The sequence below is a fragment of the Ipomoea triloba genome, chromosome 10, assembly GCF_003576645.1.
Source record: "Ipomoea triloba cultivar NCNSP0323 chromosome 10, ASM357664v1".
Lineage (NCBI taxonomy): Eukaryota > Viridiplantae > Streptophyta > Magnoliopsida > Solanales > Convolvulaceae > Ipomoea > Ipomoea triloba.
In genome coordinates this window covers 24273505-24287853 of record NC_044925.1, presented here as the reverse complement: position 1 = coordinate 24287853, position 14349 = coordinate 24273505, and the positions used below count along the sequence as shown (strand labels likewise).

The 14349-nt window shown below is 33.7% G+C and overlaps 3 protein-coding genes across 7 annotated transcripts in view; all 3 read left to right on the top strand.

The window, feature by feature from the left end:
• The first annotated feature begins 1044 nt into the window (after positions 1–1044).
• Positions 1045–5939, top strand: LOC116031838 (putative hydrolase C777.06c). Of its 5 annotated transcripts, XR_004100675.1 has the most exons (11): positions 1045–1374; positions 1578–1713; positions 3260–3387; positions 3965–4112; positions 4199–4304; positions 4475–4533; positions 4640–4675; positions 4763–4872; positions 4947–5008; positions 5406–5501; positions 5606–5939. XR_004100675.1 is itself a non-coding variant. In XM_031274151.1 (10 exons), exons 1-9 carry the CDS (start codon positions 1190–1192, stop codon positions 5002–5004), a joined length of 966 nt encoding a protein of 321 aa, XP_031130011.1. In that variant the 5' UTR covers positions 1045–1189; the 3' UTR covers positions 5005–5008; positions 5617–5939. The 5 variants fall into 5 exon arrangements, 4 of the variants coding, with proteins under 4 accessions (XP_031130011.1, XP_031130012.1, XP_031130010.1 ...); XM_031274151.1 differs by lacking the exon at positions 5406–5501 and having other exon boundaries at positions 5617–5939; XM_031274152.1 differs by lacking the exon at positions 5406–5501.
• Positions 5940–10183: 4244 nt separating this feature from the next.
• Positions 10184–14349, top strand: part of LOC116031514 — a 21815-nt gene continuing 17649 nt past the window's right edge. Inside the window, exon 1 of the mRNA XM_031273740.1 lies at positions 10184–10202. The gene's annotated coding sequence lies outside the window, so the exon portion shown is untranslated. The remainder of the gene's footprint in view (positions 10203–14349) is intronic.
• On the top strand, positions 11715–12914 carry LOC116031517. The gene is made up of 3 exons (XM_031273742.1): positions 11715–11989; positions 12116–12184; positions 12280–12914. The coding sequence occupies exons 1-3, from the start codon at positions 11729–11731 to the stop codon at positions 12781–12783; spliced, it is 834 nt and encodes a 277-aa protein (XP_031129602.1). The 5' UTR covers positions 11715–11728; the 3' UTR covers positions 12784–12914.

Here is a 14349-nt window from a genome sequence, read left to right as displayed (position 1 = left end):
TAAATAGAATGCTAGGAGGTTTGAGAAGTTACTCTTACAGGACGTTTGGTTGGAATTGTAAGGAATTTTGGGCGAAAAGAATTGTAATTCGGTGAGAATAAAGTAGGAATTCAAATTATAGTGTTTAGTATGTATGAATAGGATTAAAGGGAATAAGTGATAGAATGAATGAAATACTCTTATGTAAGAAAACAGATGAATGGATAAGAATAATGACAGAGGCAAAAATATTTTCACACTCCCAAATTCAATATTGAATTACAATTTATAGGGGAGGGGTCATGAATTGCAATTCAGCAAATGAAGGAAATTGCAATTCGTTGGTATTGCAATTTCCTCCGACCAAACAATGTAATTTAGGGTTTCAATGAATTTCAATTTAATTGCAACCAAGTTACATTCAACCAAACAACTTGTTATAGCGGTGTGCAATGTTACATTCAACATATAAACATGCTAACATAGAAACAATTCTAGCCAAATTGATCAGATAGTTATCTTGGTGACCTCAAGGATTTAAGAACAACTTAAACTAGATTATGTATAGTACACATTCGAATAATAATTATGAAATTTCTTGTAAATGCAAGAGACATGCTAACATAATTCATAATTAATAAAAACTCTAAACAATAATCTAATATTAAAAGAATTTATTTAATACAATAATAACACTTTGAAAATGAATATTAGAAAGTAATTTTGCATAGTATATTTGTCATTTCTTAAAACTTAATTCTATCTTATTTAAGAATATTATAATTAATATTTATTATTATTATTATTATTATTAATTAGATCACGGGTCTATTGCGTACCTTATTTTACTACTTCCTATTTATTCCGACATGTCATTGGAAGTAGAGTAATACTTTATTTATTTATTTATTATTATTATTATCCAATGAGAATGAGACATGTGGTTGTATTGATTTAAAAAAAAAAAAACTGCGTAAAAGTGATAAAGTTGGGTGAAATTTGATTTACCGCCGAGACTAGGGGGACAATAGGTTCATCTCATCACGTGAGTGTAAGAAAATGAACAACCGTCAAAACCGCTTCTTTCTTTCCCGGCGAAGCATTCCGCATATAACATCGCACATTCCCTCCCGGACTCTTCTCACAGCTTGCGCGCGCGCTCTCTCCCTCTCTCTTTCCCTGTCTCTTGTCGGTTATTGGGCGATCCAAAATGGCTACCGCCGCTGTTGCCGGAATGAATGGCGGCCTAGAGCCGCAATCAGCTCTGATCTTCCTCGGCACCGGCTGTTCAAGCGCCGTTCCTAACGCACTCTGCTTGATCCGCCCCTCTGATCCTCCGTGCCAGGTCTGCTCCCAGTCACTCTCCGTTCCACCGGAGCAGAACCCTAATTACAGGTCATTTCTTCAATCCATTGTAATCTCTACTCTCGAATCTATTCTGCCAGGCAAATGGCAATAGATCTGAGAATGTCGACTCTAGGTTTATCGTAATTTCTATTTTCTGGACATATTTTGTGCAATGCAAGTGATTATTATGATTATTTATGATGTTGGCTTATTGTGGCTGGTAATGAAGTGACTGTGCATTTGATCTGTAGGTGCAATACATCGCTCCTTATAGATTATTCTCCCAGGAATGGTGAGCACAAGTATATACTGATTGACGTTGGGAAGACTTTCAGGGAACAAGTGCTCCGCTGGTTCACTCGTTATAAAATTCCTTGTGTTGATTCTGTGAGTTCTATGGTCTATTTTTCATTTCGGTTCTACTGTTTCCATCTTACTACTACTAGTGAATAGTTTGAGACCTGCTGATGATGTACTGTACGGAGTATTAAATTTTGGTAAAAAGTGAAATGGAGCAACTGATAAATGAAATCTATTGCATAATTAGAAAAAGAAGAAATCAAATGTATACCTTTCCGTATATAATATTTCACTGACCACCTAAAGTTGCAGGTTTGAATCTTTAATTTGTTAAGTTTCCAATGAAGTTTGAGCACTAGGCTTACTGAGCATACTAAACTGAGTCTTCCTTAGGTGATAGTAATATATTAATGGTTGCACTATTTGACCTTCAAAGATATTCATATAGAATGGTAAAATTTTAGCCTCAAGGACTTTGCTGTTTGGTTATCAGGCTTCAGCCAATTGCTTAATCCTTCAGCTCCTTGGGCAATTGGCATTTGCCAGGAAGATGCTGACTGTGTCTGGGAAAGGATATGATATTCTTTTTGGGTGGACCCATCTAGATTATGATGTGACTAGCTAATTTTTGTCATGTCTGAGAAAAGATATTGAGTAGAGAACTAAACACTAGCTAACTTTAAAGACATTAGTACTTCTTCTATCAAGGTATTGTCAAGTTTTGTAGGCAACATGTATATGATGTTCTCTAAGCCAAGCTACAAAAAGTTGGATAGTGCTATTCTTTTAGTATTTGAATCTTGTACTTTAAGGTTACTCCATTAATAGGAAATCACACCTTGACATTAGATTAATAGAAAACATCATTTTTTAGAAGCTGAGAAAGCATAGATCAGCTCTTTTGACATATGGACAATTGTTGCCTCCTTTGATTTTGTAAACTAATTCCAAAAAATAAAAATAAAAATTCTGATGGAATCTATAGAGAAGAAAAGGGAGGCATTAGATGATCACTATTGTCATGACGAGATAAAAGTGCACGGTGCACCTAGCCAAATAGATTACTTTGAAAAAGCAGTGGTTGTAACTTTCCACATTGAAAAACAAACAAGACCTGTATTTTCATATTGAACCTCAATTCCTTCTGCCCAAGTTTTTCTTATAATTTACAGATTCTAAATTTTCTGAATTGTCTAACATTTCATTTTTCCACCAAAGAATAAATTCTATTGCTTGTTTATTTCAAGAAAAATAATAATAAAAAAAGAGATATTACTATAGTTGAGACTGTAAGAGACTTACTAATGTTAAAACATAAACTCTGTAAAATATCAAAGATACTTTCAATTACCAATGTAAGAAATACTAATGTTCCATACTCAAGCAACTTTGTTTCCAACTAAGACACAAGCTAGTTGCAGTTGAAACTTGAACAATGATAAGCGGTTTGCAGATATACCAGCTTCTTGATATAATCATTGCTTTCATTTTCTGATGATATTTCTAAAAAGAGTATAAACCTTTTTTATTATTTATAATGCTTAATGTCCCAGATCAGTAGTATACTAGAATCTATGAATTCTTTGACAGTAGAAACCAAAATGCAAATAGCTGACAATTGTTCTATTCCCAGATTGTTTTGACTCATGAACATGCTGATGCAGTTCTTGGTTTGGATGATATACGTGCAGTTCAACCGTTTAGTCCAACAAATGACATTGACCCTACACCAGTTTTTCTTAATCAGTATGCAATGGATAGGTATAATCCTAAACCCTGGAACATTAAGGTATGCCATTGGTTAGAAATAAGCCAACTTGGGTCTTGGTGGAGTGGATCCAACCATGAGCCATCCCTTCTGCTCCTTCCAAGTTAGAAGGAAAAGATTTTAAAGGTTGTGCAAAATTGGGTGCATTTTAATAACTTGCAATGATTGAGTTTTCATTATTGATTCTTAATTTTCTATTGTACTCTCCTTATACATATGCAGAAGTGCACTGTTTACACATTTACACCTTAAGAGAAGATTTTTTTAAAAAGAAGATAAAACAGAAGAAAACATTTTGGAGTTTTCTTAAGATTCTATTAAAGATCATAATCTCTTGATTTTCTTTTTGTGCTCCTTCAAATATATTTAAAATTTTCTTGTTCCTACTATTGCAAATAAGCAAACTGTAATGTGTAAAAAGTGGCATTCAGTTATTTCTGTTGACAGTGATATTATCAACTAAACAAATCTCATATCACATATGAAAACTTGAACTCCTACTTCACTTTTAATTGCCTAGTTGAGCATTTTGCTTGATGCTTATTGTGATATTCTTTTTCCATAAAACAGTCTTGCTGTGAAATTTCCCTACTTGGTTCAGAAAAAACTCAAGGCTGGCCAGGAAGTTAGGCGTGTAGCACAACTTGATTGGCAGATCATTGAAAATGATTGTACAAAGCCATTTGTTGCATCAGGACTAGAATTTGTTCCACTGCCAGTTAGTTTTCTCCTTTTCATTGTCCTTGTTACGCATTCTCTTCGTTTTTCTTTTATCTTGTTTTCAATGCTTATTTTCTGATCTAGGTGATGCATGGGGAAGACTATGTATGCTTGGGCTTTCTTTTTGGTGGAAAGTATAGAGTTGCATATATATCTGATGTTTCACGCTTTCTTCCAAGTACAGAATCTTGTGAGTATTTTCTTATGTGTCCTTCAGTATGTAATTTTTCACATCCTTGCTCTTAGGCTTGAACCTAAAAGTTCTTGAATAAAATCCAATATGGAAAAATAAACTAATTATATTGTGATAGAATTGTTACTACTTATAAAGGATGCAGAATGATGTTATGCATTTTGCAGATATCTCAAAAGATAGTGGTCAACAGTTGGATCTACTTATCTTGGACAGCCTTTATAAGGCAAGTCATACAGCCATATTATGACTTTACAGATTTATTTTTTCATCTTAGTTCCAATTTTCTCAGTTTTTTAAATCCTTTGCACTCTACCTGTCCCTCTTTGCAGACGGGTTCCCACAATGTTCACTTGTGCTTCCCTCAGGTTTACATACTTTCTACAGTCCTTTAGTTTGTATTCTTACTGCTATAAAAGCTAATGGTTGTAATTCATTCAAAATTCTCTTTTCAGACCCTTGATGCTATTAAAAGACTATGCCCAAAGAGGGCTTTTTTAATTGGGATGACTCACGAATTTGATCATCACAAAGACAATGCATTCCTTATGGAATGGTCTAAAAGGTATAATTTCCTGAAATTTCTTCTCACAGTTATGACACTTGAATTGAAACTTTACTCCATACTTTTGTTTCCAGGGAAGGAATACAAGTTCAGCTGGCATATGATGGGTTGAGGGTCCCCATTGACTTATAGAGAGGTATCATTTAAAAAGTGAGCCTCACTTTTTTCTTCAATAACTTAATCTTCTATAAATTTCCCATTTTCATGTTAGTATTTCCTATTGCTGAATGCATTAAAGTAGTGGTAAATCTCTATTGTGATACTAATCATTCCACAAAACTGAATAAAAACTATCTAAGAAGATGCTCTTAGGTTCAAGCTATAATTTTGGAAGAAAGAAGTATGGTTAATATAACCTTAAATTTCAATTTTCATGGTATTAGTATCCCCTACTCTATCAATTTATTAACCATGTTTTGAAACAATCGTATTTGCTTTAAATCAAATTGGCTGTCCACAAAGAAATCTTTCATAGAAGCTGGCTAGTCCTATTTTCTTGTTGACAATAATGTTGTTGCTATTTTTTTTGGTAGCAAGGTAATTAGATAAGTGGTGTAAAGGAAAAATAGTACTATAGCACACAAAGAAGTGTCTCCCGTGATGACTGGTGGAAGGAAATAAGTATTGATGTATGGAGTTAATTTTGGTTAAACTTTCTACAAAACATTACTCATGTGTATTGATAAAAATAGAACAAGTGTTCCATAAAGATCTCTGATGGTCCTTTTTGAAGTTTACTTGCAGATCGACAGTGAACCATGAAGGATAGCACACCCATTCTTGTACTAGTATCTCCACTCTTGATTTTAGAGTAGATGTCAAGATACAAATTAAAACTGTGATTTAGAAAGAAAGAACTAGCTAGCAGGAAGAGAGGCCAGTATGTATGTCTTCCTGGCTTAACTAGTATCTTGTGTGTTTCTATTTGCTCAATTACTCCCCCCATGAAGGGGCTGTAATGCCATATTATTTTCCCTGCAATCATCATGCATTGATCAATGCCTGATTTGGATCTGTTGCAGAATGATATATAATATTACCCCCATATATGAAATATCATTTTGGTACATGGTTGTTCTCCCTTACCTTTCCTTGTGTTGTGTTTCTGGGAGCATATGAATCCTTAGGCGAGAAATGCTTAGATACTAGTCTTAGACACATTTTAATTATTGGGTTCTCTATGTATACGTTTGGATGACTTAAATGCAATTATTTTGGTGTTAATCTAAACGGTTTTGCAATACGGTTTATTCCATGCTTGGTGCACCGTAACTATGAAATGTGTAAATTTGTGACCTTTCAACTATATAAGTTAGTCACTATAATAAGTTCCTCTACAATGTATTCTTAAACTAACGCTGGATGCATGATTAATCTTAATGCCAGTGTGTAAATGGCATGATTAATATGTACATGAATTATAACAATAGAAGGTAATAAATATCCAACCCAAAATTAACTTGGCACACTAACTACACCAAGCTAAGAAAGATAATGCAATTATTGAGATTAAACAAAAATGATAAACACTTTGTATGTAAATAAAAAATTATAACAGTATCTGATTCAACATAACATTATGATATTATTTATAAACCCTAGTTGAAGATGACAAGTAATTGATAAGTAAATAACGAAAGTAAAAAAGTGGGTAAGGGATATATGTGCAAAAAGGGGGGGAAAGAAAGAGGAAAAATTGAATTTGTAATAAGAGTACGTAGATCGAGTAGAGTGATTTCTAGAAGCGCTGCCAGATGTTGACTCTTCTCTGTTTAATCCATCTCACGGGGCGGAGTAGTATTTTTGTTATGGCTCACTGTCGCGTGTGAAACGAAACTACCAATGCAAATTGCTCTTCAATTCATTTTTTCTCATTTCTAATAGTACTGCACTGAATGGAAGCAGACAGGGTGTACTATTTTCTTTGGATTCTACTTATCCAAAACAGTATTTCACATCTAAGATAGATACAATGGTAAGGCCTTGTTTTGAGGAGATTTTATAGGTGTGATTAGAAAAGAGAAAATGTGAGGGGAAGAAAAAAGAAAAAAAAAACAAAATAAAATTTGAAATTAAAAAAAAAAACGAAAATAAAAAACAATCAAAGAGACTTACGCGCCCAGCGAGCGGGTGCACGGCACGCGCTTGCTGGGCGCAGATTTTGCGCTCAACGCGCCACCTTTTGTGCTGTTCTCCTGCCACATCTCTGCTACACCTCTGCCAAAATCCATACCCTTGCAGGAAGAAAATCTCATCAAAATTTCAAACATCACATTTGTTAAAAACTTGACCATTGGATTTTACTGTTCCAAAACCTTCCCCAATATCACTATTAGGGAATGCCTAAGAGCATCTCAATAGTTATAGTTTTTGAAGAATTTTTGTAGGTGTGACTAGGAAATAAAAGATGAAAGGAAAGGGAAGAAGAAGAAGAAGAAAAAAAGAGCAAATAATGCTAATTGCACACATTTTTAATGTTATATAATTTAAAGACAACTTTATTTTATTATTAATGCTAGAAAATTAATATTATATTATATTTGTTAAATAATTAAAGACAATTTTATTTTATTTTTCATGTAGCATGTTACATTAAATCCAAAGTTTACCAGCAACTTGTTATTTACCTACAAAGAATGCTAACTGCCCCCATTTTTAATGTTAAATAGTTTAATTGCAAACTTTTTTTATTCGATGGTCTAATTACACAAATTATACAAATTCGATGGTCTATTTGACACTTCTTCCTAATAAAAATAACTGTGCATGTAAGAATTCTTGTCATTTGATGAGCACATGCATGTTGGTCCAAATCCATGTATGGTCTTTATCAATTGGGAAGCTATCACATGTTCTTATAAATTGTGCCCTTTCATTAATTGCGTATTATGACTTTAACTGTTAAAAGATCACAACAACTAATCTTATGACTTTAACTGTTAAAAGGTCACAACAACTATTCTTAGAGCATGAATTTTTTGTTAGTTTTTGCACTTTAATGCATATGCGAAGGAGAGAGAAGATAGAAGAAAAAGTGAAAAAATTACTGTGGGCAAGCGTAGCTTTTTTGTAGACCTAGCGTCTCACAAAAGCCTGGCTGCTTAGTGTTTTTTTTTTTTTTAATTTTTTTGTTCTCTTGTTCTCTTCTCTCTCTCAATCATACGGACAAAAATCAATAAAAATCCCAAACAAATGAGTTTACTCTTAAGATGTTGAACATAGAATTTTGTAATTATTAAGTTAATTATTCGAATAATTCAGTTGGGATTGCTCCAAATTTTTCCATCACTAAATACATTGATGCATGTATAATTTTCTTTAATCATTGAGTTTACAACATCGATCAATTTATGAATAATGAATAAATAAATAAATTTCTGACGGTTATAGCATGATATATATAATTAGAGTATCAATTTGAATGATTTATCAGATGAGATCATATCATACTAAATCAAGGCATTACACAAAGTCAAATTTCATGTACGTAATAGTCTTCGGGCGGCTATGGGCGACAAATATTGTGTTCAAATGGGAGACTTTTAACAGCATACATCTACTTTTTAAAATTAATTTCTACTGTGAATTGTACTGTCCACTAGATTCATTCGGAATTGCACTGTCCTCTTTTCTATTTTTTTTTTTTTTTTTTACTTTTGCAAATGTAAAAAAAAAAAAAAAAAAAAAAATCTCAATAAAAAAGAGAACACTTCATCAGCTGGCACATTTATACTACTAATTTCCATTGATAATAATAATAATAACAACAAATTTTAAATGATAATGGAGTCCGATCCACTCATCCACACAGGAGTCTTTCAAGCTTTACGTATTTGACAAGTAGTAACCTAAAATTTCAAAGAGAAGATCTTAACCACTTGTTATGACCTTCAGCTATTCATAATATTCCACCAACCTAAGCTAACTGGATTTTAAATATATTCATATCATCATATGCATAAGTCTCAAATTTCAAGACCACTCATATGTGTGTGCCTATATATATATACCACATGCCCAGGAGAGAAATGAGAACCCATCGCAAACGTCTATCTATCCAAATCTAATAGATTAGAAACACTTTTTTTTTTCAAAATAAAAAATAAAAAAACATCGTGACATTTTTATAAATAATGCGAACTTTGAAGTGCAAGTAAATTGTATTTAAAATGCAAGTAACAGTTTCATAGAGTACACTTAAGTGCAAGTAAAATGTATTATAAGTGCAACAATATAATATACACTGAGCAATAATATTAAGTGCACATAATGCTATTATTAGGTACACCAATTGAAACGGCAAATTACTTGCACTATTAAGTGAAAATGGTTGCACTTTTAAGTGATTTTACGTGCACACTTGCACCAGTTACTTGCACTTTTAACACATGTTATTTGCACCAAAGTTCAAGTTATTTATAAAAATACAACAACATTTTTTTAATAAAAAAATTAGACTAGGCAGATGGACGGTTGTGATTTTTTCCGTATGTCATTGTGTCAATGGCGGTGCGGTGTGTGAACTTTTATGCTCTATCATGTGAGGTCTGCACATTGGTATGCTTCGGACAAATGCACACTATTATTTGTGTGTGCACTTGCGTTGTGCACATATAGGTTGTTTGCGGTTGTGGGAACTCATCATGCGGCTGTTTGTGTGCATTCTGCATGGGATGACATGCATTTATTTGTTCATTTTATCATCTTTTTGGCATGTATTTTGTTATTTGTTAGTTGTTTCATTTATGTGCATTTATGCGTTGCACGGTCACAATCACGTAAAATGCGCCTAAAGTATTGAAATATGATAATCGAATGCTATTTGCCCATTATTCCACAGTAGCCGGGTCTAAAATGTACAAAATAGTACAAAGAAGTGCACATACACTATCCATAAATTCTATATAAATAATACCATGTTTCAAATTATCAAAACATTGTCCAATAGAATGCTTGATAGACTTGTCCCAAGTTGGTGACCATTATTTTGTTTCACAGGCGAAATATCCATAATATACCCGTCAAGTGCACACAGTTGAGCTCCATGTGCTAAAAAATGAAAACAGTGACAAAACGCAAGTAAGAAACACTACCAACTCTACAAAGCAGCTCTGATCCCAAAAGTCATAATATTAATAATAATTTCACTATTATTTCATTATCTCCCTTAGGGCTACAAATGAGCCAAGCGGCTCGTGAGCCGCTCGGTCAAAGCTCGACTCGAGCTCGAGCCGGCTCATTTTATTATTGAGCCGAGCTCATTTATTATAGGCTCGTGGCTTATTGAGCCGCTCGCGAGTCATTAATAAATTATATATATATATATATATATATATATATATATATATATATATATATATATATTATTAATTGTACTTTTAAAAGTTTTAAAATATTTATTATTTATGTATGGATAAAATAGTATTTATTATTAATTGTATGATGAATTCAAACAGGTGAAATTTGAGCCTGATTTTGAGCTCGAATAATTGGGTTGCTCGAGCCGAGCTTGAGCTCGATCGAGCTCAAGCTTGAGTAACACATTTCTTAACGAGCTTGAGCTCAAGCCACCCCAGGCTCGTGCTCGGCTCAACTCGTTTGCACCCCTAATCTCCTCGTTAATTAGTTGGTAGAATTGTAATAAATAAAAAAAATACTAATTAAAAGTCAAATATATAAATTTTTTTTTTTGGGGGGGGGGGGGGGGGGGGGATAACATGAGAAACCTCCAAGTATTACTTTGGATATGTATACTACTCTGCCAATGTAAAATAGTGTGCAAATCACACATGAATTGTGACAATAATTCAATTCGTGATGAATTTGATCGAGATGATATTGACAAGAATTGAACTCGTGATCTTTTGGTATAGAAATATTGTTTGTTTTTGGGTGCATGTAATGAGTGTAGAATAATAATTAATATGATATATACAACAACAATTTATTATTCCTAAATATTTTTATAATAAAATTTTAAAAATAATAAACTGGTTTTTGTGGGGATCAACAACTCTGATATAATGAGTAGACTTGTTTGAGTCAATTATGGCGCACCTGATATAAGACACAATTTTTTTTTTCTAGAAACAGAATATTATCCAAATTTCTCTTATGCCTGGTCCCATATTAATTATTTAATTAATCTGCATAATTATATATTAATATAAGTTTGTCAATTGGTTCCTGTGTGCATGCATCTACTACCAAATACAGTCACCTATGATATATTTAGTAGGCAAAGAATGTAGGGATTAGTCCCTACACTATTCGGTAGAATCCAAATAACATATATGATATAGGGTTATTACGGGTACAAAAGGTGTACAAACTATCTCAGTTAAAATTCAGGCTAAATTGGTCCTGACAAAACCATAAGTCCATAAATAATCTTATTGGACTAGAAAATAAATATAATTTCCAAAAAAAACAAATTGTTTTTAAAAAAAATAACATTAATATAATATTATCTGATTGGCAAGTAATTAAAGAGGACATCATCAATAGCCCTACCACCCACGAGTGTCCCCGCAGCCCAACAATGCATATATAATTGAAACATTAATTAATACTTAATAGCTAGTATGAAAATGTAGTAATATATAAATTATTATATCAATTAACGGATGATTATATTATATATTATATTATATTATATTATATTATTGTTGAGGTTGTCAAAGTGTAATAAGACTGCATGCATGCTATTGGCCAAAACCCGAGACTGCTAATTTAGAATGTTCCACCAATTCAACGTGATCAATTTATTCCGTCCTTTGAACATTGAATATCAAACTTTATATGCCCACCCTAATTAACATTATATCACATATATATATTATCATCACTTATATGTATGTGGTTATCTATCTTTACAATTATTTGGTCTTATCTTGTGCTAGCAAAGTATATCACAGAGCAGAGGATTGTAGAAGAAGAAGAAATGGCATGCTTTATACCATTCAATGACAGAAATCTGGATCTCAGCTTCTTCATATTCAGGCCAACTATAGTCATAGTTGATCAGCTTGTCGACTACCTCAAACATTTCTCCTCAACCACTCACACCCTCGGTTGTGTTCACAGTGCTATTTTCAGAAGCATCCATGGCAGTCTAGTAAGCTTTTCAGATTTCAACTTCGAGCTTATAGTTTTTCAACTCTCAATCAAAAATCTTGATTTTCTAACCACTTTAAAGTCAGGTGATCGAAAAATGTAACATTTCTATATATATTGTGTACAGATTATATGGTATGGATCATGGATTAAGAAATCAAGCGACAAAGACAGAGACTCGCTAAACGCCTCTCTTGTAAGTACCTATATATACAAACATTCGATCTTTTTCAATTCAGATTTTTTTTTTTTTAAATTTCTGATGATTTGAATAATTTTTTTGATTTGCAGCTTTCAATGCTGAGCGGCGGCGTATCAAGCATGGCGATAATCCTAGAGCACGGGTTCTACGAGGCGTTCGCCGGAGAAGCGCGGGACGGGACGCCGGCGGCGAGGTTCTACACGGGGGACACGGTGTCGATGAACGCGCTCTCCTTATCGACGCGCGAGGTGGACTTGAACCGGTTCTCCTATGCGTGCCTGGCGATCTTCAAGGACCGGTTCCTGAGGATGGACGGGGCGAAGGGGGGCGCGTGCCTGAAGTCGCGTGGGCTGAGCAGGGTGTGCGCGGTGTTCGTGTGGCGGTCGTTGCAGAGCTGTTACTCGTACATCCTTAACGACGATTACCGGAGCAGCGTGCTGGCTTACCTGGACGGGATGTCGATGGATATAAAGTATGATATATTTAGGGTTGTGTATGTGAGCGGGGAGAACGCCATGGATTTCCATTTCTTTCCGCCGCATAGGTTGCTGGAGACCAAAGGAGTTCATGATTCCAACAAGGTTGCAGACTAGGCCGGGTAATTATGATGGTTGTATGTATGGTGTATTCATTGATCATGTGCTAATGCATTGCCCAATTTTGTTGTGTAAATTATGTTACTATTATATGCATCTATAAACAAATATTACATTTATCCTCAAAATATTACAACTTCCCTTATGTTGCAAAAATCCCACCTAAAGACCGATTAAAGGTGTCTAGCAGGCGCTAGGTGCTGGCGGGCTACCTTGCATATCACCATAATCCGTGGTCTAGACAACTGACTAAGCCGCCTAAGCACTAACTAGACTGTCTAGGCACCGGCTAAGTCACCTAGTGGATTGATTAGCTATTGTTTCCTTATTTGTTAAATGAGTTGTTTTATTAAAAACGACATTGTTTTGAGTAAAATAACTCTAAATTGTTTAAACTCTAGATGTTTTTTAAGTTAATATTTAACATTTTAGTACTTCGTATTATATTTTTCAATATGAGTATTACATTTCATATTGATCTAGCCCAACTCGACTCGACCTATCTCACATATAAGGATCTGTAAGACATTCTCATACAAGTGTGTGCTTTAGGTGACGCAATGAGCAATCTAGTTATGACATGGGATCATAGAGTGCAACTTTACTTTTAAAATTTAGGAAGAGAACTCGTTGGTTTTGGAGTTGGGCCCAATATGTGTTTGCATTGGGCTTCATGCTAAAATTCATTTTATCTTGGGCTTAAATGATTGATTTAAAATTTCTAAGCCCACATATTGATCTAGGCCCAATTACAATCTTCTAGCGTGTCATTTTACAAGATTTAGGATATCCTTATTGTGATGGGAGGGACAACTCATCTATTCATGATATGTCTGACTGTCTATATTTATTTATTTATTTTTATATATCATAATTTTTTTTAATCTGGATACTTTCTACTTTTTAATTTATGGAAAAATCCATAACTGCTATCTCAAGGAATCGAACTTAAAACTTTATGATTATCAAGTTAAGAAATGCTTATAAGGAATGCTTAAACAACTCAGTCCCAATTAAGCAATTTGTAATATGTAAAATGGTGGAGGCAGACATTTGGAAGTAAGTCCGGCTCTCAAAAAAGATCTACCTTATACAATTACGGGTTATATCGCAATAATTATACCGCAATAATTATACTTAACAACTCTGAATATGCTGGCATATGTACACATTTAAATTTATCAACATATAATATTGAGAGGATTCAAATTAAATCTTTACTACTCCTTACAAGTAGGATAAAGAAAAACCCTATAACCCCTAATTCCATAATTCAAATCGAAATACCAAGTCTACATAATAACATGAGTGTAGGGGCCACAACAAGGAAATGGGGGACTATTTTTGAATTGCAAAATCTAGATTTAAGTTTAATATGATTTGACTCTTGTAGTCTTGTCTGTGGAAAAAAAAATATTGTTGAAAAAGGCAACTTTAATTAATTAATTAAGACAAAGTTTCAAAGATTGGTTGGCAATAAATCAATGAAAACATAAAATTCTTTATGCATGGCATTCCAGTCAATACCGGGAAGTATTATTATCCCCCCCCCCCCCCCCCCCC